The sequence below is a fragment of the Syngnathus scovelli genome, chromosome 1, assembly GCF_024217435.2.
Source record: "Syngnathus scovelli strain Florida chromosome 1, RoL_Ssco_1.2, whole genome shotgun sequence".
Lineage (NCBI taxonomy): Eukaryota > Metazoa > Chordata > Actinopteri > Syngnathiformes > Syngnathidae > Syngnathus > Syngnathus scovelli.
In genome coordinates this window covers 28967916-28991107 of record NC_090847.1, presented here as the reverse complement: position 1 = coordinate 28991107, position 23192 = coordinate 28967916, and the positions used below count along the sequence as shown (strand labels likewise).

The 23192-nt window shown below is 47.7% G+C and overlaps 3 protein-coding genes and 1 long non-coding RNA gene across 6 annotated transcripts; 3 read left to right on the top strand and 1 right to left on the bottom strand.

Moving 5' to 3' along the window:
* Positions 1 to 353: 353 nt before the first annotated feature.
* polr2a (RNA polymerase II subunit A) lies at positions 354 to 11000 on the top strand. Its single transcript, XM_049753150.1, has 28 exons — positions 354 to 701; positions 1237 to 1369; positions 1452 to 1588; positions 1663 to 1836; positions 1906 to 2187; positions 2256 to 2417; positions 2492 to 2712; positions 2780 to 2912; positions 2977 to 3101; positions 3191 to 3401; positions 3481 to 3690; positions 3751 to 3919; positions 4004 to 4098; positions 4169 to 4372; positions 4445 to 4667; positions 4741 to 4924; positions 4999 to 5170; positions 5250 to 5355; positions 5465 to 5670; positions 6174 to 6437; positions 6515 to 6722; positions 6792 to 6892; positions 6958 to 7245; positions 7342 to 7545; positions 7621 to 7807; positions 7882 to 7995; positions 8278 to 8427; positions 8509 to 11000. The coding sequence occupies exons 1-28, from the start codon at positions 615 to 617 to the stop codon at positions 9657 to 9659; spliced, it is 5901 nt and encodes a 1966-aa protein (XP_049609107.1). The 5' UTR covers positions 354 to 614; the 3' UTR covers positions 9660 to 11000.
* A 770-nt stretch (positions 11001 to 11770) lies between these two features.
* On the top strand, positions 11771 to 17609 carry capgb (capping protein (actin filament), gelsolin-like b). The gene is made up of 8 exons (XM_049753392.1): positions 11771 to 11934; positions 13673 to 13866; positions 13942 to 14096; positions 15090 to 15251; positions 15770 to 16006; positions 16074 to 16206; positions 16376 to 16467; positions 17375 to 17609. The coding sequence occupies exons 2-8, from the start codon at positions 13674 to 13676 to the stop codon at positions 17438 to 17440; spliced, it is 1038 nt and encodes a 345-aa protein (XP_049609349.1). The 5' UTR covers positions 11771 to 11934; position 13673; the 3' UTR covers positions 17441 to 17609.
* On the bottom strand, positions 14860 to 17469 carry LOC125988350 (uncharacterized). Its single transcript, XR_007488296.1, has 2 exons — positions 17356 to 17469; positions 14860 to 15296 (listed from the first exon to the last, which is right to left on the bottom strand). It is a non-coding gene; the product is annotated as an uncharacterized lncRNA (long non-coding RNA).
* Positions 17610 to 17923: 314 nt separating the features above from the next.
* si:dkey-219e21.2 (nuclear factor 7, ovary) lies at positions 17924 to 23066 on the top strand. 3 transcript variants are annotated; one of them, XM_068651087.1, is made up of 10 exons: positions 17924 to 18057; positions 19043 to 19092; positions 19165 to 19319; positions 19788 to 19892; positions 20051 to 20179; positions 20239 to 20358; positions 20518 to 20646; positions 21289 to 21367; positions 21441 to 21467; positions 21583 to 23066. In XM_068651087.1, the coding sequence occupies exons 2-10, from the start codon at positions 19059 to 19061 to the stop codon at positions 22104 to 22106; spliced, it is 1302 nt and encodes a 433-aa protein (XP_068507188.1). In that variant the 5' UTR covers positions 17924 to 18057; positions 19043 to 19058; the 3' UTR covers positions 22107 to 23066. The 3 variants fall into 3 exon arrangements, with proteins under 3 accessions (XP_068507188.1, XP_049609335.1, XP_049609326.1); XM_049753378.2 differs by having other exon boundaries at positions 17927 to 18057; positions 18997 to 19092; XM_049753369.1 differs by lacking the exons at positions 17924 to 18057; positions 19043 to 19092 and having other exon boundaries at positions 19112 to 19319.
* Positions 23067 to 23192: the final 126 nt, after the last annotated feature.

Below are 23192 nucleotides of genomic sequence, written 5' to 3'. Positions count from 1 at the left end.
CCCTACTTAACATTAACGAGAAAACGCACCAATTGGGTGAAGCGCATTTGCCATTCGCACATTCCAACGTTTGTCATATGGAGGTCCGCGTAATCGGTTGTGAGTTGGCCAATAAAAACGGACTTGGAGCTAACCAACGCCCGCCTTTTTTTGTGATTGGCTGTGAACCGAAACAGGCACCTTCATTGGCTCAAGGTAAGACAAAATAATTTATTCATCGCGCTCACTAACGCGACCAATGAATGTTGCCGAACAGCGTAGAATGTCCCGCCTACCGGAGCGTCAGACCCTGCCTTGTTGACTGGGAGACCCCGTCGCAGGCGCTCAGTCTATATAACGGCTCGTTGGGCGTTCTACAGCTCAGATGCGCTTCGAGCGCACCACGGTGTAGATCGGAAAAGGGAGAAGGGCTTATCCGTCGTCTCCTGACCCGATTAAAACCACGTTGAACTCGAATCGAAAAGGCGACTGACAACAGAGGTCCCTCGGATAACGCCACCGGAGACTTTCCGGTCACCGTTGGTGGCCTGCTCGGGACCGTGGTGAATCCTGAGAGCCTGTTCCTGCTCACAAAGCGACGTGTCGAGGAAGGACGCGTCTTTTGAATAGACAGGATGCACGGACCGCCCTCCGGCGACAGCGCATGCCCCTTGCGCACGATCAAGAGAGTTCAGTTCGGCATCATCAGCCCTGATGAGCTTGTAGGTCTTCTGTCGGGGTGGGGACGGGAGAGATTGCATTTCTGCATTGACAAATCATACACGCGCCTTCCCCGATCTCGCGTCGGATGTTGTACTGTGGCATTTGTGGCAAAGGCTCGAGTTACAATGAACAATGCTAGCCGTTAGCCTAGCCTAGCTCGCCGTTTCCCGGCTTGGACTCGAGCTAACGAGCACGTTCGGAGAAGTTTACAAACTTCAAGCACACCACTTTCAGTCCAAAGTATTCATGTGATCTTTTACAATTATTCCTTTTGCCACAAATGAGCACGGTACGCGAGATGTTTTCTGCTCTTTTCCCCCCCTTTGTTGTCGCATTGTAATGAATGGAGTAATACCCACAAATAAGAAATAAAAAAAATACATTGAAAAAAAAAGTCAGATATGCATTTTTTTCCCCTTCTTACTCTCAAAGTGGTAGTCGTGCAATCATGAATGGAAAATGACTATTTGCACAATAATGGATGGCGGTGTTTCCAAGAAGTCAAGCACTGACTCTACATATTGTCTCTTTTAGAAACGAATGTCGGTTACAGAAGGGGGTATCAAATACCCCGAAACGACAGAAGGCGGTCGTCCCAAACTTGGTGGCCTCATGGACCCGAGACAAGGTGTCATCGAGCGAAGTGGAAGATGTCAGACGTGTGCAGGTACAAAGTCGTAACGGCGTCGTAACACGTTTTGTGCGGAGCGGACTCGTCTGACATGGCATGGCGTTTGCTCTTTTCCCAGGCAACATGACTGAATGCCCGGGACACTTTGGGCACATTGAACTGGCAAAGCCCGTCTTCCACGTGGGCTTTATTTCCAAGATAATGAAGGTTATGCGTTGCGTCTGCTTCTTTTGTTCCAAGCTACTCGTGGATGCCGTAAGTACGCTTGTTTCACATTGCGTTTTAGTCGAGTGGAAATGTCAATTAAAAAAAACCAAATCTGTCTACAGAACAATCCAAAGATTAAGGACATCCTTGGCAAATCCAAAGGGCAACCCAGGAAGCGCTTGACGCACGTGTACGAGCTGTGCAAAGGCAAAAATATCTGCGAAGGAGGCGAGGAGATGGATAACAAATTCGGGATGGAACAGCAGGAGACGGAGGAGGACATCACGAAGGAGAAGGTATTTGACCAAAGTTTCTAGTCATGCATTCCAAGCGTTTGACACGACTCCAACCGTCGACGTGCGCAGGGACACGGCGGCTGCGGGCGCTACCAGCCTGGAATCCGCCGCTCCGGCCTGGAGCTGTACGCCGAGTGGAAGCACGTGAACGAGGACTCGCAGGAGAAGAAAATCCTGCTGAGCCCTGAACGCGTGCACGAGATCTTCAAACGCATCTCGGATGAGGAGGACGTCATCCTGGGCATGGATCCCAAATTTTCCCGACCCGAGTGGATGATTGTTACCGTGCTGCCCGTGCCGCCGCTCGCCGTCAGGCCCGCCGTAGTCATGCAGGGCTCCGCTCGGAACCAGGTCGGACTCAAATATTTGTTACAAATATCGAACTGACAACTGAAGCTCCCGATCCGGTGTCCCCGCAGGACGACTTGACCCACAAGTTGGCCGATATCGTGAAAATCAACAACCAGCTGAGGCGAAACGAGCAAAGCGGCGCGGCGGCTCACGTCATAGCGGAGGATGTCAAATTGCTCCAGTTCCACGTGGCCACCATGGTGGACAACGAACTGCCGGGCCTGCCCAGAGTACGTTCGGGCCCAAAACGGCTGTTGGGTACACGCAGACGGAAAATGACATTTTCTCTCCGCTTCTCTCTCAGGCCATGCAGAAATCCGGCCGCCCTCTCAAATCCATCAAACAGCGTCTGAAGGGCAAGGAAGGCCGAGTACGAGGCAACTTGATGGGCAAACGCGTGGACTTCTCGGCGCGAACCGTCATCACCCCGGATCCCAACCTCCAAATCGACCAAGTGGGCGTCCCGCGATCCATCGCCGCCAATATGACCTTCCCGGAAATCGTCACACCCTTCAACAACGACAGGTGAGAGGTTGGAGAACACCCCGTCGCGGAGAAACAATGGGTCACCTGTTTTTTTTTTTTTCGTTAGACTTCAGGAGCTGGTGCGGCGAGGCAACAGCCAGTACCCGGGAGCCAAATACATCATCCGCGACAACGGCGACAGAATTGACCTGCGATTTCACCCCAAACCGAGCGACCTTCACTTGCAGATCGGCTACAAGGTGAGATTGGAGTAGCGAGGAGGAGGCCCTTCCAAAAGTCTGAGCACCTCCTTTCTCCTCGTAGGTGGAAAGACACATGTGCGACGGAGACATCATCATCTTTAACAGACAGCCCACGCTGCATAAAATGTCCATGATGGGTCACAGGGTTCGGATTCTGCCCTGGTCCACATTTCGACTCAACCTAAGGTAGAGAGATTTGTTGGGGTTTTCCTTCCCCCGGCCGATAACCAAAGTGTGAGTCGTGTCAAGTTCCCGCGGCCGTTGTCTCTCTCCAGCGTCACCACGCCTTACAATGCCGATTTCGACGGCGACGAGATGAACCTGCACCTGCCGCAGTCCCTGGAGACCAGGGCCGAGATCCAAGAGCTGGCCATGGTGCCGCGTATGATCGTCACGCCACAGTCCAACAGGCCCGTCATGGGCATCGTGCAGGACACGCTGACGGCCGTACGCAAGTTCACCAAGAGGGACGTCTTCTTGGAGCGGGTGCGGAGTCGACGCCGCGGACTCGGTATCTGGTCGGGCTTTGACATTTCGGGCTAACGGCGCTCCTCCTCCACGGCAGGGCGAAGTCATGAACCTGCTCATGTTCCTGTCCACCTGGGACGGGAAGGTACCCCAGCCGGCCATCCTTAAGCCCCGCCCGCTCTGGACCGGCAAGCAGATCTTCAGCCTGATCATTCCCGGCCACATCAACGTCATCCGCACGCACAGCACTCACCCGGACGACGAAGACAGCGGCCCTTACAAACACATCTCGCCCGGCGACACCAAGGTACGCCGAGTCGGCAAAAGGTCTCGGTGCCGGCGGGCTCACGTTTGTGTCTGGTTCCAGGTCATCGTTGAGAACGGCGAGTTGATCATGGGCATCCTGTGCAAGAAGTCTCTGGGAACGTCAGCCGGTTCCCTGGTCCACATTTCCTACCTGGAGATGGGCCATGACGTCACCAGGCTCTTCTACTCCAACATCCAGACGGTGGTCAACAACTGGCTGCTCATCGAAGGTGGGGCTCAAAACCACAACGCCGCTGATTCCCAGATTCCGCTTTCGTCATCGACTCGTTGTTTTTCTTCTCTCTCTCCCGTAGGACATTCCATCGGTATCGGCGACTCCATCGCCGACGCCAAGACTTACCTCGACATCCAGAACACAATCAAGAAAGCCAAACAGGATGTGATCGAAGTAAGCGCGTCGAGCAAGTCGTGACACGTGACCGCACGGGGCAAACGCTTACCACCCGGGTTCCCGGCAGGTCATCGAGAAGGCCCACAACAACGAGCTGGAGCCCACCCCCGGCAACACGCTCAGGCAGACCTTTGAGAACCAGGTCAATCGGATCCTCAACGACGCCCGTGACAAAACGGGCTCCTCGGCTCAGAAGTCGCTGTCTGAGTACAATAACTTCAAGTCCATGGTGGTGGCCGGATCCAAGGGCTCCAAGATCAACATCTCGCAGGTAAGGAAAGGAGAGGCGGAGCGGAGCGCTCAAAGGGCGGCGGCGCAAACTCAACTCGGGCCGCTCCCTCAGGTCATCGCCGTGGTGGGGCAGCAGAACGTGGAGGGCAAACGGATCCCGTTTGGCTTCAAGCACCGCACGCTGCCTCACTTCATCAAGGACGATTACGGTCCCGAGAGCAGAGGCTTTGTGGAGAACTCCTACCTGGCCGGCCTGACGCCCACCGAGTTCTTCTTCCACGCCATGGGAGGCCGAGAGGGTCTGATCGACACGGCCGTCAAGACGGCCGAGACGGGTGAGCAAAAAGAAAACCTCCGTCGTCTTCGTCGGGCTGGCTTGATTTTCCATGTATCGTTGCGCTCTTGCAGGTTACATCCAGCGGCGTCTAATCAAGTCCATGGAGTCGGTCATGGTCAAGTACGACGGCACGGTGCGAAACTCCATCAACCAGGTGGTGCAGCTGCGTTACGGCGAGGACGGCCTGGCGGGAGAGAACGTGGAGTTCCAAAACATGGCCACCCTCAAACCCTCAAACAAAACCTTCGAAAAGAAGTACGGCCCGTATCGGCGCTGACTCGGCTTTTACGAGAAGACGAGTCCACCCAACGTTGTCCCGTCCCGTCCAGGTTCAAGTTTGACTGCACCAACGAGCGAGCGCTGAGGCGAACGCTGCAGGAGGACGTCGTCAAAGACGTGATGACCAACGCCCACGTGCAAGGCACACTGGAGAAGGAATTTGAGAAGATGAAGGAGGACAGGGAAAACCTCCGAACGATTTTCCCCACCGGCGACAGCAAGGTGAGCCCCCGCGTCCTCGGCCGGCCCGGCTTCATCGATCCAGCGACTCACTCGTTGCAATTCCACACATCCCCTACAGGTGGTGCTGCCGTGCAACTTGGCCAGAATGATTTGGAACGCCCAGAAGATCTTTCGCATCAACACGCGGACTCCGACGGACCTCAACCCGATCCGAGTTGTCGAAGGTTCGTCCGGAAAATACTTTGACATTCAGGTCGAACCGCTAGCGGCCATCGCGACGGCCCGAGATGACTCGAAGGATGAAAGTTGAGACTTAGCTGAACATGTCTTCAGGCGTGGAGGAGCTGAGTAAGAAACTGGTGATCGTCAACGGCGAAGACCGTCTCAGCAGGCAGGCCCAAGAGAACGCCACGCTTCTCTTCAACATCCACCTTCGCTCCACGCTGTGCTCCAAGCGCATGACGGAGGAGTTCCGCCTCACCACCGAGGCTTTCGACTGGCTGCTGGGAGAGATCGAGACCAAATTCAACCATTCCATCGTGAGTTCAGACCGCTGCGCGCTTACTTTTAGTTTCGACTTCATTTTGAGTGTCTCTCATTTTGTTTACAAAGCAGGTTTGTTAATTTGCGTTAGTTTGAACGAGTTTCTGTTTTAACAAAAACTATTTGTTTAAAAACAATCATCAGGGAATCCAATTTATGTTCGCAGAGCTCTTGTGAACTTTCTTGAAAGATATGGGGGAAAAAAAAAGAAAGAAAAAAAATTGTTTTGTAACGCTAAAATGTAGTTTCCGTTACTTATTTGATTTTGTTAATGGAAATATTTTTAAATGCAACGGTAATGGGAATATTTCAAACTGTTGTTTACGTTGTGAACTTTCCTGAAAGATATGAAAGAAAAACATTTAAAAGAACAACTGAAAAAAAAAAGAAGAAAGTTGTTTTGTAAAGCTTAAATGCCCTCAGTTCTTTTTGACACTTTGTTGATTTTGTTAATGGCAATATATATATTTTTTTAAATGTTGTTTCCGTCCTCGCCCAGGCCCATCCTGGTGAAATGGTGGGCGCTCTGGCCGCTCAGTCTCTGGGAGAACCGGCCACGCAGATGACCTTGAACACCTTCCACTATGCCGGCGTGTCGGCCAAGAACGTGACACTGGGCGTGCCCCGTCTGAAAGAGTTGATCAACATTTCCAAGAAGCCCAAAACGCCCTCGCTGACGGTCTTCTTACTGGGCCAGGCCGCCAGGGATGCCGAGAGGGCCAAAGACATCCTGTGTCGCCTGGAGCACACCACGCTGAGAAAGGTGAGATGATTTTTCAACTCGCTCGCTCCGTCATTGCCGAACTGACCCCGTCCGTCTCCCAAAAAATGTCATTTCAGGTGACCGCCAACACGGCCATCTACTACGACCCCAACCCCCAGAATACGGTGGTGGCCGAGGACCAGGAGTGGGTCAACGTGTACTACGAGATGCCGGACTTTGACGTGACGCGCATTTCCCCGTGGCTGCTGCGCATCGAGCTGGACCGCAAGCACATGACGGATCGCAAGCTGACCATGGAGCAGATTGCCGAGAAGATCAACGCAGGTGCGTTTGCGCGTTGAGACGTTCCCACCACGGCAGCTTTTTTAACGCTCGCCGCGCACGCTCGCTAAGGTTTCGGCGACGACCTGAACTGCATCTTCAACGACGACAACGCCGAGAAGCTCGTTTTGCGGATCCGAATCATGAAGAGCGACGAGAACAAGTTCCAAGAGGTGAGAGAAAACGATCCCCTCCCACCCGAGTCGCCACGGTAACCTCAAATGACTTTGTCGGCCAGGACGAGGAGGTGGTGGACAAAATGGACGACGACGTCTTCCTAAGGTGCATCGAGTCCAACATGCTGACGGACATGACGCTCCAAGGCATCGAGCAGATCAGCAAGGTGTACATGCACCTGCCTCAGACGGACAACAAGAAGAAGATCATCATCACCGAGGACGGCGAATTCAAAGCGCTGCAGGAGTGGATCCTGGAGACGGACGGCGTTAGCCTCATGAGGGTCTTGAGCGAGAAGGACGTCGATCCCGTCAGGACCACGTCCAACGACATCGTGGAGATCTTCACGGTAGGGCGTCCGCTTCAAATGCCCCCCCCCCCCCCCCCCCCCCATCTTAATGTCCTGCCTGGATGAGAAACACGTGCGCCGCTCGCCGTCCCGCAGGTGCTCGGGATCGAGGCGGTGCGGAAGGCGCTGGAGAGGGAGCTGTACCACGTCATCTCCTTTGACGGTTCCTACGTCAACTACCGCCACTTGGCCCTGCTGTGCGACACCATGACGTGCCGCGGTCACCTGATGGCCATCACGAGACACGGCATCAACCGGCAGGACACGGGACCGCTCATGAAGTGTTCCTTTGAGGAGACGGTGAGCGAGGGGCGGGGCTTTGTCCAATCTCGCTCCGAGAATGCAGCTTTGACGCTCGGCGTCCCCTCGGTCTAGGTGGATGTGTTGATGGAGGCGTCGTCCCACGGCGAAAGCGACCCGATGAAGGGCGTGTCCGAAAACATCATGCTGGGCCAGCTGGCTCCCGCCGGCACGGGTTGCTTTGACCTGCTCCTGGATGCCGAAAAGTGCAAGTACGGCATGGAGATCCCGACAAACATACCCGGCATCAGCGTCGCTGGCCGTAAGTGGAGATGATTTCCAAGAGGATTGGGTTCCTTTGGCCTTCCATTTCTGATGGCTCGGTTGTGTTTTTAGCCACCGGGATGTTCTTTGGCTCGGTGCCGAGTCCCATGAGCGGCCGCTCTCCCGCCATGACGCCTTGGAACACAGGAGCAACACCCGCCCATGGCGCCTGGTCTCCCAGTGTTGGTGAGTGGACGCCCCCGCAACTCCAAAATTCACCTTTGCTCATTTTGGGAAGCTATTTGTGCTCTTCTTGAAAGTCCGGGACAAGGTTTATATTAGGCGGGGCTTTGGCGCCATCGTGTGGCAGCTCGGTGCCGACGAACTATGTCGAAGTGAAGCCTTGTGACAGAGTTCAATTTAAAAAAAAAAAAAAAAATCAAATAGCATTCCCCTCAATAATAATGCATGTTTTTTTTTTTTTTAAAACAATAACTTAATTTTGTGACCTTCCATTCCGTCCTTCAGGAAGCGGCATGACCCCCGGGGCAGCCGGCTTCTCCCCGAGCGCAGCGTCAGACGCCAGTGGCTTCTCTCCAGGCTATTCCCCGGCTTGGTCGCCCACTCCCGGGTCCCCCGGATCCCCCGGACCCGCCAGTCCTTACATCCCATCTCCAGGTTAGCCAGGCTTTAGAGTTGGCGCTGGAAGGAGTTGAGGAGAAGCGATGAACTAACCGCGAATGTAACTTTCCCTTGCAGGTGGCGCCATGTCGCCCAATTACTCGCCCACTTCGCCCGCCTACGAGCCCCGCTCCCCCGGCGGCTACACGCCCCAGAGTCCGGGCTACTCGCCGACGTCGCCTTCCTATTCCCCGACGTCACCCTCGTACTCCCCTACCAGCCCCAATTACAGTCCGACGTCACCCTCCTACTCCCCCACCTCGCCCAGTTATTCCCCCACGTCTCCCTCTTACTCCCCGACGTCGCCTTCCTACTCGCCGACGTCTCCCTCCTATTCGCCCACCTCGCCGTCTTACTCGCCGACATCTCCCTCCTACTCGCCAACGTCGCCCAGCTACAGTCCCACTTCGCCCAGCTACAGCCCGACATCGCCGAGCTACTCCCCCACGTCTCCTTCGTACTCACCCACCTCTCCCTCTTATTCTCCTACCTCGCCGTCGTATTCGCCCACCTCGCCGTCTTACTCACCCACGTCTCCCTCCTACTCGCCGACGAGCCCGAGTTACAGCCCCACGTCGCCCAACTACACCCCCACCTCACCCAGCTACTCCCCGACATCTCCCTCCTACTCCCCAACCTCCCCCTCCTACTCGCCGACCTCGCCCAACTACACACCCACCAGCCCCAACTACTCCCCCACCTCCCCCTCGTACTCTCCGACCTCACCGTCCTACTCGCCCTCCAGCCCCCGCTACACCCCGCAGTCGCCCACCTACACGCCCAGCTCCCCCTCATACAGCCCCAGCTCGCCCTCCTACTCACCCACCTCGCCCAAATACACCCCGACTTCGCCGTCGTACAGTCCTAGCTCGCCAGAGTACACCCCCGCCTCACACAAATACTCCCCAACGTCACCCAAGTACTCCCCCACCTCGCCCAAGTATTCCCCAACCTCCCCTACTTATTCTCCGACGACGCCCAAATACAGCCCCACCTCGCCCACCTACTCGCCCACCTCCCCGACTTACACACCCACCAGCCCTAAATACTCCCCCACCTCGCCGACGTACTCGCCGACGTCGCCCAAGTACTCGCCGACGTCGCCCACGTACTCGCCGACCAGCCCCAAAGGCTCCACGTACAGCCCCACCTCGCCCGGATACAGCCCCACCTCGCCCACCTACAGCCCGGCCATCAGCCCGGACGACAGCGACGAGGAAAACAACTGAGGGGCTGCGGAGAAGAAGCGGGTGAGGGCGGAAAGCGCCCGTAAGCCCCCCCCCCCCCTCTTTTTTTTTTTCCACCATCTGACCACTTTGTCCTGCTTTTGCTTCCCCAAATAGTTGAAACTATTATTTGAAAATAAACTGCTTTGCCTTAAAGTAGGCAAAAAAAAGGCTGCCTTTTTCAGTTTTATAAATAATACCCCACCCCACCAGGCAATACCCACAAGGAAAAGAAAAGCTGGTTCATTTTTTATTTGTTTTTTATTTTAACTTTACTTTGAATTGTCGGGCGTCGAGCTATTCTGGAATGGCGAATGTTTTGCCAAAAACCTTTCCAGAACATGGATTGTAGTGTGCTCCGGCATAAAATGGATGAACGGTTCCCCCTGCCCTGCCCTGCCCTGCCCTGCCCTGCCCTGCCCTGCCTGCCCCTTCTTTTTTTGTTTAGTTTTTGGTTTGTAAGGCACAGGAGCGTCCTCACTGCTGCCGTCCACACCCCAAAGACTGAACCGTGTCTTCAAACGGGCCACCAGCATCCTCCCATCTGGCATTTTGGAGGCTTTTGCATCAAAGGCAAAAAAAATAAAAAAAAAAGTATTCCCGTCACGTTGGGAATTAATTTTTTTTGTCTTTAATTTTGACATTATGTAGAAAGGGGCGGAGCTTTGGGCATCGTTTGCATGTGGGGCAAATGAACATTGAAATATTTTCCTGCTAATAACGTTTGCCCTGTTTTGATTCAAATCATTTTGACGATTCCATTTATTTAAGACAGAAGGTTTAACTACTATTCCGTGTGAATTATTGTTCCCCCCCCTCGCTTGTTTGCTCTTGGTGACTCAACGTGGCTAAAGACGCACACACCCTAAGTCTCCAAGGTTGTGTGACCCTACATCGCGATGTCCTCTTCTTGTGATTGTTTTTGATTAAGCAGCCACAAGATAAGCGGCTTCAGTATGACAATAATTTTTTTTTCTCGGATATCGTCCCGTTCATTTAACAAAGTTGACTTCCTTACCTTTTGCTGCTGTTCAGCCAATGTTATTTTCCTTAGCCGAGTCTGGAGGAGTCATTGTGTCTGTTGACAGGGAGTCCTGTAAAGAATAAATGGACACCTCCTGACTTTTTGTTACTGTGATTCTCTGTTCTGTCCGTGTCCACTTCACTTGCCTTGTCAGGGGCGCTGTCTGGACTGTTGAGAAACATTAGCTTGTACAAATTGAGCATCGGAGAGCAAGACAGGGTAACAATGAAGTACATGTGCCGCTATTTGGAAATAATTTCACAGTCTCGTTGTGTTGTTCTCTGTTTTTGACTTGGGAAGAAATAAAAGTTTTACAACAAGTTTGTAGCTTTTTGTTTTTTTGGAGGGGGGTTCATTTTGCCCTACCACTTATCACATTTACATTGCAGTAGACAAAAATCTAATTCGCTCTTACAAAAAGGAAAATGGATAAACTTGAAACTGAATATTTTATCAAATTTAAAAAACATTTTATTTAAATAGCTAACTCTATTAATTTTAGCATGAGCTAATTAGCTCCCAAGAAAGCACAATTGCTGAAGCAAATTGTGTAACAATAGTTACACAGACTTCACACAAGAGGACGCTGTTGCCTTCCGTACAAAGAAATGGTCCCGCTAGTGAAACAACTTTTTTTTTTCTTCTAAACTTCAAGTCACAAAGTGCTTTGTTATGGGTAGACCGGAGAAGTAAGTATCAGATCAGGGTTGTTTGGGGTGTGTGGACTTTGATACTGTGCATTCCCTACACATTCCTAAAAGTGTCATAAACGGTCGCTTAGCAATACAACGTGAAAGATTACGCACGGCAATTATGTAAGCACCATCTTGCGTGTTTGAACACGTTCGACGATGAGTCACGTAAAGATAATCGGAACCTACACAGGTATTCCACTTGACTATTTCTTCAACTCGACCACTGTAGTAGTCGCAGCAATATAATAATAAGTCATCATCATTAAAATGGTGAATTGGCTAAAATGATGAAGGTCGTTTAAGACAGTCATTATTTGCTGAAATGGAATGTGATCCATTTTCAGTGAGCGGCGGGCCAACTCTCCATTCAATCACATTGGTAGCGTTGAATAGACAAGAGCCCGACAAAGGGGGCTGGGCTGGGCTGGCATGACCTGACGCAGCCAGGAAATATGTGACGAGAAAGAAAGAATTTGTTTGGGAGTTGGCAAACACACACACAAGCCCTCTTTTCTCCACTCCTTGCCTGTTTGGTCCCGCAACTAACTTTGTGTTCAAGGTAAGCCTTCAACTTTGATCCTCAACAACCCAACCGGACTACTGTTGTCAAATAGTTTGCTTTCTTGCACTTCATTTCCTCGTTTGCGCAGACATCACATAGTTGAGTCCCAGTCGGTGTTCAGACAAGAACCTCGATGAAATTATTTTGCCGTGCAAAGCAGCAGCTACTTCAGTGTTGCTGTCATTGGTGATGTTTTTTTTTTTTTTTTCTGCGCTTATCAAGATCAAGTGGTTTTATGGGGATTTTTTTTTTTCGGCTGCAGCGTCACGCTTCCTGAAAGTGAGGGCGGGGGGGGGGGGGGGGGTGGAGCAGTGATTTCCAACAATAAAAAAAAACTCCCTTTTTTATTTCATTTACAAAAACTAACAGTGTGCTATTGTTTTTTTTTTCCCTAAAAACTATCAGACTTCTCATCTCACAATATTCTTTGTTTCAAATAATATTGACGTTAGTATATTTCACGTCAATAATCATAGCCAAAGATGTACAATAAAAAATCGCACCTCCACCCATCGCTTTGTGAAATAGTTTTCAACGCGATTTTGTTCTTTCAAATTTCCACCCTGATTAATTGTGGCGCCCTCTAGTGGTCGACAGTGGCGATATACTCAGCTTGAACAAGAGATCAAAAATAAAATGAACCAATAATCACACCAAAAAAAAAAAACCTACGAAAACGCGGGAACACGAGAAATGGGATGGAGTACAGTTAATGATATTTCATTCTCTCAAGCAATAAAAATCGAATAAAATTGATAAACTGCACGGGAAATTAAAAAAAGAAAATGACACCGTTCACCCTAACATTTACGCTACGTGATGTTATTGCAGAGTATGTTTCATCACAAATTAAAGCCACTGAATACTTTCCCAGGTGCACTTAATGCACCGAAGGTTGGGAAACCCTCGCAAACTTGATAACGGTAAACATGCTGCCCCCAAAGCATCCGTATCCAGGAACCCGACTCTACTCCAACTCCCTCCGTCCTCCCCCGCTTCCACCCCAGGTAGGCTTTCAGCACACGGGCTTCGGTTACCTCCCGCTCACTGGAAAAACCGACCCAGAACAGGCGAGCACAAACTCCCCTCCAGAACCCGTTTAGAATGGAGCCCGAGTCGGACAGCGCGGCACCAGGCCACATCATGCAGTTGAGTGAATCGTGTGAGATTTTTAACTTCTGTCTTCTATTTTTGGGGGAGTTTGGTGGTCAAATATTGATACTGCGACGGTGGATCCGTGGCCTTTGGTCCCAATTGTCCCTCGGGGCCCTCGTTTATCTCTTAGCGTCGCAGCCCGGCGCCTCGCTTGTAGCTGCTGACTCCACCCTTGTCTTAATATTTATTCGACGCGCTGCGGTAACACGATAAGGAGCCGCATCGGCCGGCCAGAGTGTCTTCATTATCTCTAGTAGCGGTGCCACATAAGCAGAGGTTATGATTCATCGGTCAGGATTCCAAATCCAACAGGCACAACCAACAAAGCGAAACATTGCCATCTAACAAACAAATATAAAAATATTCTTTTCATCAAATTGAAACAAGGAAGTAGCTGCAGAAGGGAAGTCCTGCTCTGGTTGTGCTTTCACTTCTCCTAACGTTAGTCTAGGGAAGAATCCTTGATCGTATTTCTTGTCGTTTGGTTAGGGCGGCGCGGACATTGAAATGTCCAAAAGTATGTTTTACGTTCGGTGGATGACAGTGTCATCGGAAGTAATCGCTCTATCTTTTGGCACAGCATGCTCCCCCTACAGGCCGCAGCGGGTCAGTTCGGTCCGGAGGTCCGGCAGCCGGGCCTGCGGGTGTGGAGGGTGGAGAAAATGAAAGCGGTGCCGCTGCCTTCGTCCGAGGTGGGGGTGTTCTACAACGGCGACGCCTACTTGGTTCTGGAGAACCGCGGCGAACTGGGAACCGATCTCCACATGTGGTTAGGTGAGACCTGACGCTCGGCGGATCCCGACGAGGTGCTCGGAGTCTTATCGCGGTTTGTTCTCCTTTCAAATTCAGGGGAGAAGTCGTCACGTGACGAGCAGGTGGCGTGTGCCATGCTGGCCACCCAACTGGACAACTTCCTAGGTGGGGACCCGGTTCAGCACAGGCAGGTCCAGGGCTACGAGTCCTCAGACTTCATGACGCTCTTCCCCAGAGGTGTCAGCTACAAGGTCTGCCCTTCACCACCAATATTATATCTATTTTGTGAATCTCAGCTACATTTGACATTATTTGGATGGGTTATTATTTGGAAATTAGCTGGAAAAAAAATCAAGTCTAATTAATGAATTGATTTTATTTTTAACAATGTTCCAATAATGATCAATTTCCATTTTCGTGGACCGACCGCTTGGAATACCGCCACGGACCACGAGAGGACCGCGGACCAACGGTTGACAATCCCTGGCTTAGATCACAATTTGGGCACCAACATTGTTTTTACAAACGGGCAGTTTATTTTACAATTTTGCTCAGGTTTTCAAGAAAACCAATAACTGCAATTCTCCATCAACTTCAATGATAGTTTATATTTTGCTGTATTAGACTACGCTAAAAGATCCCGATCAGCTCCCCGGAAAACATATATTTCGATTACTAAATAAAACTTTCATAAATTGAATGAAGACATCTTCATTTTACTTGAAATGTCATTTCATTTCAAGCTTACTCGAAATACATAGTAGCAGGGTTGTAAATCAATGCTAAAGTTAGCATTTCGCTAAAGAATACAGGTTCTGCGCATTAGCTACTATGCTAAGCAATTAAGAACAAACTTAGCGCTATAATAAAAAGAACAAATTAAACTGCTACAGCTACCTGCGCTAGTTTGACCGAGATTATCCTTTATGGCGGAAAAAAATCTTAAACGAAGCCGAAACAACTTAGCATATGTTGCCGCATTGTCAACGTAATAACTGAACAGTGGGAGAAAAATGTGATAAAACAAAATCTTTTAATAATTACAAGGAAGATGTAGATACAAAAAACTGAATTAAAACTTATTTAACATATTTGATAGTTGGTCATTTCATTAAACACAGTTTCTTTTTAGGACAATTTAAGGAATCACTTTTACTACAGCAACGACAATATACGAAACAAGGTCCTGTTTCTGAATTGTCCGCATGGACAATTTTTTTTAAAAGAGGAGCTTTTCTTGGCAGGATGGCGGCGTGGAGTCGGGGTTCAGGAGGCCTCAGAATTCAGGGACGGCGGTACAACGCTTGTATCAGATTAAAGGCAAACGCAACATCCGTGCCAAGGAGGTGGAGCTGTCCTGGAAGAGCTTCAACAAGGGCGACTGCTTCATCTTGGACCTCGGAGAGGTGATGACCGGCAAAAGTTGGTCTTAGGTAGAACAGATCGTATTTCTGTAAAAAAAAAAAAAAAAAAAAAGTCCTGATTCAAGTCCTTAAGTTAAAAAGCAGACCTTGTAAAAATAAAGCCTTTTATTGCCCATTACACACAATAACAAAAACACACACATGCTAGCAAGTTAGCTGCAAGCTAGCTAGAGTTTAGCTACAAGCTAGCTAAACTTCTTTTCTACAGCTTTGTTAATGTAAAGTGAAGAGCAAAAAATCCTTAGCTAGTGTTAGCAATTGAAAAGAAAATGTTACATCAACATTATATTTGGCTGACAAAAGTCATCGTAACCAAAATCCAAAGAAAAGTTGCACCTTACCTGTCGATGTTTTTCCAATTAGCCGACAGCTGCTGTTTTTTCTCTAAATGGCGCAAGGCAACATATTTACTACGATTCATTCCTGGGGTCACCATTGAGGCGGAATCTTGCTTGTTTAAATCTCTTGCGCTCCGCTTAAGTTGCCTTCGCCACCCGCAGGTCATCGTGTCCTGGATCGGATCGCAGGCCAACGTCTTTGAGAAACAGAAAGTGCGGGAGATCGCCTCGCTGATTCGGGATGCCGACCGACATGGCAAAGCTCGCATCGTGGACTCCGTCGAGGGAGAGGAACCTCCCGAAATGCTGAAAGTTTTGGGAGCCAAGCCCGAGCTGGCCGAAAGCACCCCGGAGGAGGATAGCAAAGCGGACGCCTCCAACGTAGCCTCCCTCTACAAGGTCACCGGCGGGATGCTCCCTCTCTTTGGGGTCAAGTTTTCAAAACACGAGCCTTCTCTTTGTACAGGTATCGGACGCAACCGGCTCCATGTCGCTGACCAAAGTGGAAGCAAAGAGCCCGTTTGCCAAGGAGCTGCTGCTACGAGACGACTGCTTCATTCTGGACAACGGTGCCAACGGCAAAATTTTCGTGTGGAAAGGTGACCGCCACAAAGTAGAGCAGGGCTGGGGTTCCACCCTTTTTAAAATGACTTGAGTGCTCAATTATTTGATTCATTCATTTAATCAAAACCCCCAAAAAATTATATATATATATATTTTTTTTTTTTAAATAAAAAATGATCTCGATAAATTTTTTTGCTTTTTCAGGAGTCGGGGCCAACGGCAAGGAGAAGCAGGCGGCCCTGCAGGTGGCAGACAAGTTCATTGAGCAGATGAACTACCCCAGGATGAAAACGCAGGTGCGGCACAGCGCCATGCTTTTGCGAGACTTTGTGTTTTTATTGCGTGCGACCTTCTTATCATTTGCTCCCGCAGTTACTTTTTTTTAACGATCACTTTCTCACAGAGGTGGTAAAAGCACTCCCGCTCTACTTGGAGGATTACAGATAAAAGACTTGGGAGTACTGATTCCTCCTATTCTTAGAAAGAAAAAAAAAAGTCGCCATTTTCCTCATGCATACAATGTTTGTTGTGATAACTTAACACAAAAACATATGAATTTTTTTTGTAATGTGAAGACTAGCGTGAAGAAAATTCATTGTTATGACAAAAGTACGCATGGAGCACAAAAAATTGAAATGCGCCAAAGAGTCGGAATGTTGGGAGAAGATGTAAAAAGTCAAAATGTCAAGATATAAAGTCGTTTTGAAGAAATATCGCAATATTATGGGTCATCATGTTACGAGAAAGATGTATTGTTACAAAGAATTCTCGAAATATGAGAAAAACAATTCGATATTTGACACAAAAGTTCAGAGAGAAAATTGAATCTCAAAACTATTAAATATTGTTAAAACAAAAATCTTAATTAGAAATGTCTTATTGTCATGAGAAAATTGTAATGTTACTTGAAAAAGTTGCATCATTGGTTGCAACATTACGAGAATTTAAAAGAAAATTGATGCAAAAATGTTCTAGTGGTCACCGGATAATGTCCCGAGAAAAAAAATCTGAAATTCACATCACGTGTCATGTCACAAAAGGTAACGTTTATCCATAAAAGAAAAATCATAACCTTATGCAGAAAGTTGTGATGCTCTGAATAAAGATGGTAATGTCACCAAAAAAAAAAAAAAAAAAAGGAAAATCCAAAAATGATAACATCTGATAAAATATCCTCCACTCACCTCTGCTTTTCTGCTTCAGGTGGAGATCCTGCCCCAGGGGAAGGAGACCATCATCTTCAAGCAGTTTTTCAAGAGCTGGAACTGATGACAGTGGGGCTCAGATCACATTTCCTGAAACAAAACAAAAATTCTGAAACAAACATTTTTTTTTTTACGCATTGACTGAAATGTTCAAAATGCACGTCATTCAGTCACTTTTATAAACCGAAGCGGCTTCTGCTGTTGCTAAAATAATAAAAACTACTCTGTGAAAATCTTTTGGTTTGATATTTGTCAAGGTATGTGCACGCGCTAAAATGGGCTTCAGCACACGTGTAACCCAAATGAGGACAAACACCATGAACAAAAAAAACATGGCTGGGGCCTGATGGGTTGCTTTTGTTCACATAAATATTGTTATGAGACTGAACGTAAGCCAAGTGGAGCCACCGTAAAATCATCTTGTGCGTCACAATCAGCGATAGGCTAAGCTTTATTATCTTAAACGTCATTCCTCACCACGTGTAGGTGTGTGTGTGTGTGTGTGTTTTGTGTGTGTGTATGAGCGAGACGCTGGCAGACGGCTTCAAGGAAACCAGCCAAGTGTCGCCCCTCCCAATAAATCAGGAGTCCAAAGGTCAGGGGACGATCCATCAAAACGACGAGACGGCAGCGGAGCGGCCGCCAGTTGGTTGCCCTCTCCTTTGCCTCCTCCGACTACAGGTAAGCCTCAAATGACCTTTTACAATTTAATTTACAGATAATCTCTTTTTAATAAATAAATACTTGTCATTGGTGTTTCATGTCAATTCATTTTTATTTCTTAACATTAAATTATTTTTTTTCTTTTCCACATAGAGCAGAGATAAATTTGTCGCCGAAATGCAGTACACTCACATTCGTACATATTATTGTTTCATCAATCATGAGCGGTTGATGAGTGATAAAGACACAGATTTTTTTGGGCTAATCAGATTTATAATTTATACTTGTTTTTACGCCAAACCTTTCTGGCAGAAATTTGCGAAACTGTCGTGGCGAACACTGACAAAAATTCAAGTCAAAATATATACCAAGTTAAGAACTGTAACTGGACTGTATAACCTCTAAGACCAAAACTCTTAAATATAATAAATCTGATATTTTTTCCTTTAATACAGATTAATTTATTAAATCACCCGTTTTTTTGCTTTTTTTTAGAGGACACATTGGTGTTTTTTTTATTTTTTTTATTGGGTCTTTTTACTTCAGCTTACTTGTTGACCCATCTGGTTGAAGTCTTTGTTACAATATGTAAATAATAATAATTCAAATAAGTATGTGCTGTGAAATTGTGTTTGTTCTTTTCCCAAAATATTGAAAAATGACTTAGGTCATTATGCTGTAGTCGACAATATGAGAAATTGTTCAACATTTATTCTTTCTAAATTATTGACTATCTAACTAGCATATTCTTGTAAGCTTAATTAACTTTATAGCTACAAATAAATTAATTAAAAAGTCATTTGATATCTAAGAAGATTTCTAGCTAGCTACACATAGTATACGATTAGCTTAATATCGAACTAACAAGGTAGAAGCTAACCAACTACGACAATTTTTATTTATTTTTTTATGTCAAGGTAACATACAAATGAAAAACCTAACCTATATACTAACTAGCTGGCTAACTTGCTTGGCTAGCTAGCTAGTTACTTGCTGTTCGCAGGAACCAGGAAACTTTGATGGAGATGAAGAGCATTTTGAAATCGGACAGAAGTAAGGCACAAATGATGGCGATGGCTACCTGGCGCGACGCTGAGCACCTCTTTTTGTTTTTTGCCCCCGAAGAGAACCTCCTGCTGCGGAAGGCGCAGGATTACAGCACCACCCAGAGCAGCTCCATCGGTGCCCTGCGCTGGAACCTGCCCGAGGAGGACATCCAGGGCCACAGCTCCGCTCCCAGCCGGCCCGTCACCAGCGGAAATCTCACCGGACACTCGCAGGTGTGAATCCGCTTTTTCTAATCGTCTTCGTGTCTTTCAATATATTTACTTGCGTTTAAAGGGGAGTCAAAACTGTTTCTTTTAAATATTATTATATTATGATGCTCCTCACTAATCTCAACATGGTATTAATATTCATAATCTGTTGTATCACCTGTTTCGGGGTTTAGTCGTGTAACGTGGGAAAGTTGTACCGCTGTGACGTCATTACAACAGTCAAGTGACAAAATGGCCGCCGCCCCGAAATATGTATGGGGGGGGGGGGGGGGGCAGAAGTAATGAATTATCTCTAAACACAATATTCATCAGGAGCGATTAATACCCTGTCTAGATGAGAGGTGTTTATCACAATATATCGCTGTAAAGACAATTTTGTCTTTTAAAGCGTGTGTGGAGGGTCAAAGGTTTTTTTTTTATTATTTTTTTTTTTTTTTGCGGAGGGTCAAAGTTGACTGGGTATGTTTTCAGCACCAGCAGCAGCCTCGCCAGAACGGCCTGAAAGACCTGCGCAGCCTGCAGGAGTGCGTGCAATTCATCCAACACTGGAAGGAGCAAGTGGACCAGGTTTGCAAGGTATATATGGAAATTGCCCGTCTGAAATACTGGACAACTAATTAAAATAGACAAACAGACCAAAAAAGAATTTGCTGTTCTCAGTTTGTTTTGTACATGTGAAGCCATTTGAGACTGCTTGCCATTTAGGGCTATTTAAATAAACTTGACTTCTCCAGAGCGACGGATCCAAATCAGAGGGAACGTCAAGCAAGGCCGAGAAGATCCACTCGCGCACCGAGCGTAGTTTGGAGGAAAGCCATAAACTCATCCTGGAGTGGGCCGACGAACTACGCCATGTGGACAAGGTTGGTCGGCGTGACAGGCAAAGGCCCGCAAAACAAATCTCACCTGCCCACTTCTTCAGCTTCTGGAGGCCAACCCCTGGGCACCTGAGACTCAAGAACCCAAGAAGAACTGTGATGCCAATGAGGATGTGCAAGTGAGGGTCATGGAGTGGGCTAGGGAGGTCCAAATGGTCTCTGAGGTGAGAAACCGCTTCCCCGAGCAAAACACGTTCAAGTCAGCTTCATGGAGAGTTGCAGACGAGCGTAGTTGTGAATTTCGCAACATCTATGCTAACTTCGCTTAGCTCGTCGACATCGTATGTTAGCATGATTGAAATATGCTTGACTTGTCTCTTCAGAGCTGCGGGGTGCAGAGCGACGAGATGGGCAAAGTGCTGCGTCTTCTGGGGCTCAAGAAGAAGCGTCTGGTCAGCCTGCTGCCCCTGCTGGAGTTCATCACCTGGTCGCTCCTCAAGCAAGACTGCATGGTGAGCGCACCGCACGGGAATCGGAAAATGGTGGCAGCCTGAGGAAATAAAAAGATCATTACAAATATAAAAGTCAGCCTGGAAGGTGCAATCAAGCCGTTAAAGGCGGGATCGCTCGGGTTGGGCGTCGTAAAGTAAAGCTGATAACGAACGATAAAGCGGTTATATAACGGCAACCTTCGTGTGCGTGCGAGAGCGCAATCAATGAGTCAGGTCGCTGAGTTTATATAAACGCGGCGGTGTCGATAACCTCCGACACATTTCTCCTTTATTGCTTATCGGTCATTACGCAGCGTTGAAATACCCTCGGGCAAAGTTTTGTGCTTCCGTTTAGAAACACAAACACTCGATTAGCAGATGTGATTTTTTAAAAAATGGAAAATTGTCGTCATAAAAAAAAAGAACGGGGAAGTAGCAGGTTTTGGACCCATACCGGCCTTTTGATTTTTAACATTATATCGGGAGTCCGGATAAAAATTTCGCCCAAAGTTTTATTTCATTTCCTTCTTTTGTTTTGGGCAAAATTGTAACGTTCAAGACTTTGAACTTTGCCATTATTGCGCTTGTAAAAAATGTTGTTGGTTCAGGTCAAACGTTTACAATCTGGGTCAATTGACGTGTTTTTTTGTTTTGTTTTTTTAGGGGATGATCCCGCAGTTATGGCTGCCGGTAAAACAGCGCGCCTGGAAAGCGGGCTCGTCAAGATACATCCCCAACTCAGGTAGCTTTTGATTTCAAACACGCAAAAAAGGGATTCCTGAACGAATTTGGACTCACGTGCGTCTCATTTGCAGTTTGGAGTTGGATCCGCGGTGCACAAGGTGAGGCCAAAAAAAAGATCACCGCACGTGTGCTCGGCTTGTCATATTTTTTTGCCATATGGCGATATTTTGGCCGCGTCAGCTTTTCTGAGAATTTCTCCTCCGTCCGTCACAGCCGACGTAACTCTGGACGCAAACACCAACCACCCGTGGCTGAGTCTATCCGTGGACAATCGGCAAGTCCAGGAGGGCCTGTCGGAGGCCGACCTGCCGTACAGCTCGCAGCGCTTCGACAGCTGGCCCTGCGTGCTGGCTTGGGAAGGCTACAGCCGCGGACGCCATTACTGGGAAGTGGACATCGCCAAAAATGGCTACTGGCGCGTGGGGCTGGCCGCCGTCGACTCCCGCCGTCACGGCCGCTTCCCCATGAACCCCGAGACGGGTTTTTGGTGCCTGTGGCGGAGCACGCACCAGTTCTACGCCTGTACCAAGCCCGAGACGGTGCTGCCCGCCGGCCTGGTGCCGCGGCGGATGGGCGTCTATTTAGACTACGAGGTCGGTCAGGTGTCTTTCTACAACGCCGAAAGCAAGACGCACATTTATACATTTACGGGCAAATTCAAGGGGAAGGTGTACCCGTTGTTCGCGCCGTTCGACGGACGCACTCTCATGACCGTCGTGCCGCCGCCAGCCGACTGAAACGGGGGAGGGGTTTCCAACATTGGGTCTGGGGGGGGTCACGATTCCGGTTCTAATTGTAACGGCGATGACACGTGACCACCAGGCATAACATGAAATTTAGAAAGCTGGCCAATGTTGAAGGGAAACGTCAGCATGTTACAGGAAGAAATTTTTATTTTTAAGAAAAAACAAAGTTAGAACAATAGAAGACATGAAATAAACGTAATCAAAAACAGTGACGTATTTTGACGGAAGAAAGAGTTGAAATGTTACAAGAATAAAGTCGTATTTTTACAATAAAAAAAATGGAGAATTAGGATAGAGAATTAACAAGGTAAACCATTGAATATTTACAAGAACAACGCTGATTTTAAATGTTTTATTTTCCCCAAAAAAGTTGCAATCTTTCAAAGATGTATTTTGCTGAGGTAAAAAGGCGTACCAGAAATGTAAATAATGTAATCTTAACAAAAAAAAAAAAATTACGATTGAGTATATTTTGTTTTCGCACTATTACACCTTTATTTCTGTCTTTCTGCACATGAATTCTTAAAAATGATAGCAAACAATTTATTGCCAATTATTTTGCAACCGCAAAGCAATAGCTCACAGCCCTCTGAGGGCCCCTGGTTGAGAACCACTACTCTTAAATAACGGGTATAAGTATAATCATCTCTCTCTGCGTATCCAGAACCACAGAAATATATAGTATTTATATGTATTGTGTATGAAATCATCTTTAACTTGCAAATGATTGACATGTCAAGCCTCAACCGACATGCAAGCACTTTATAACATACACGTTGCTGTTGTCTTCCGAAAGAATAATATTAGAATAAAAGTGCAATACCTGTCATATCTGTACATGTATTTATGTATTTACCCTGTGTGTCTCTGTGTGTGTGTACTTTCATATTTTTTGTTGTCAACTGAATGATTGTTTGAATATAAAATAATGGTTTCAAGTTATGTATGGAATTTGCTGACTTGATTTAATTTCGTAAAAATAATTTGAGGTTTGTAGCATGATTTAATAAATACACAAGATATATATAATAAAAAATATATATATATTAATAAAAAATATATTAAAAAGTTAAACAA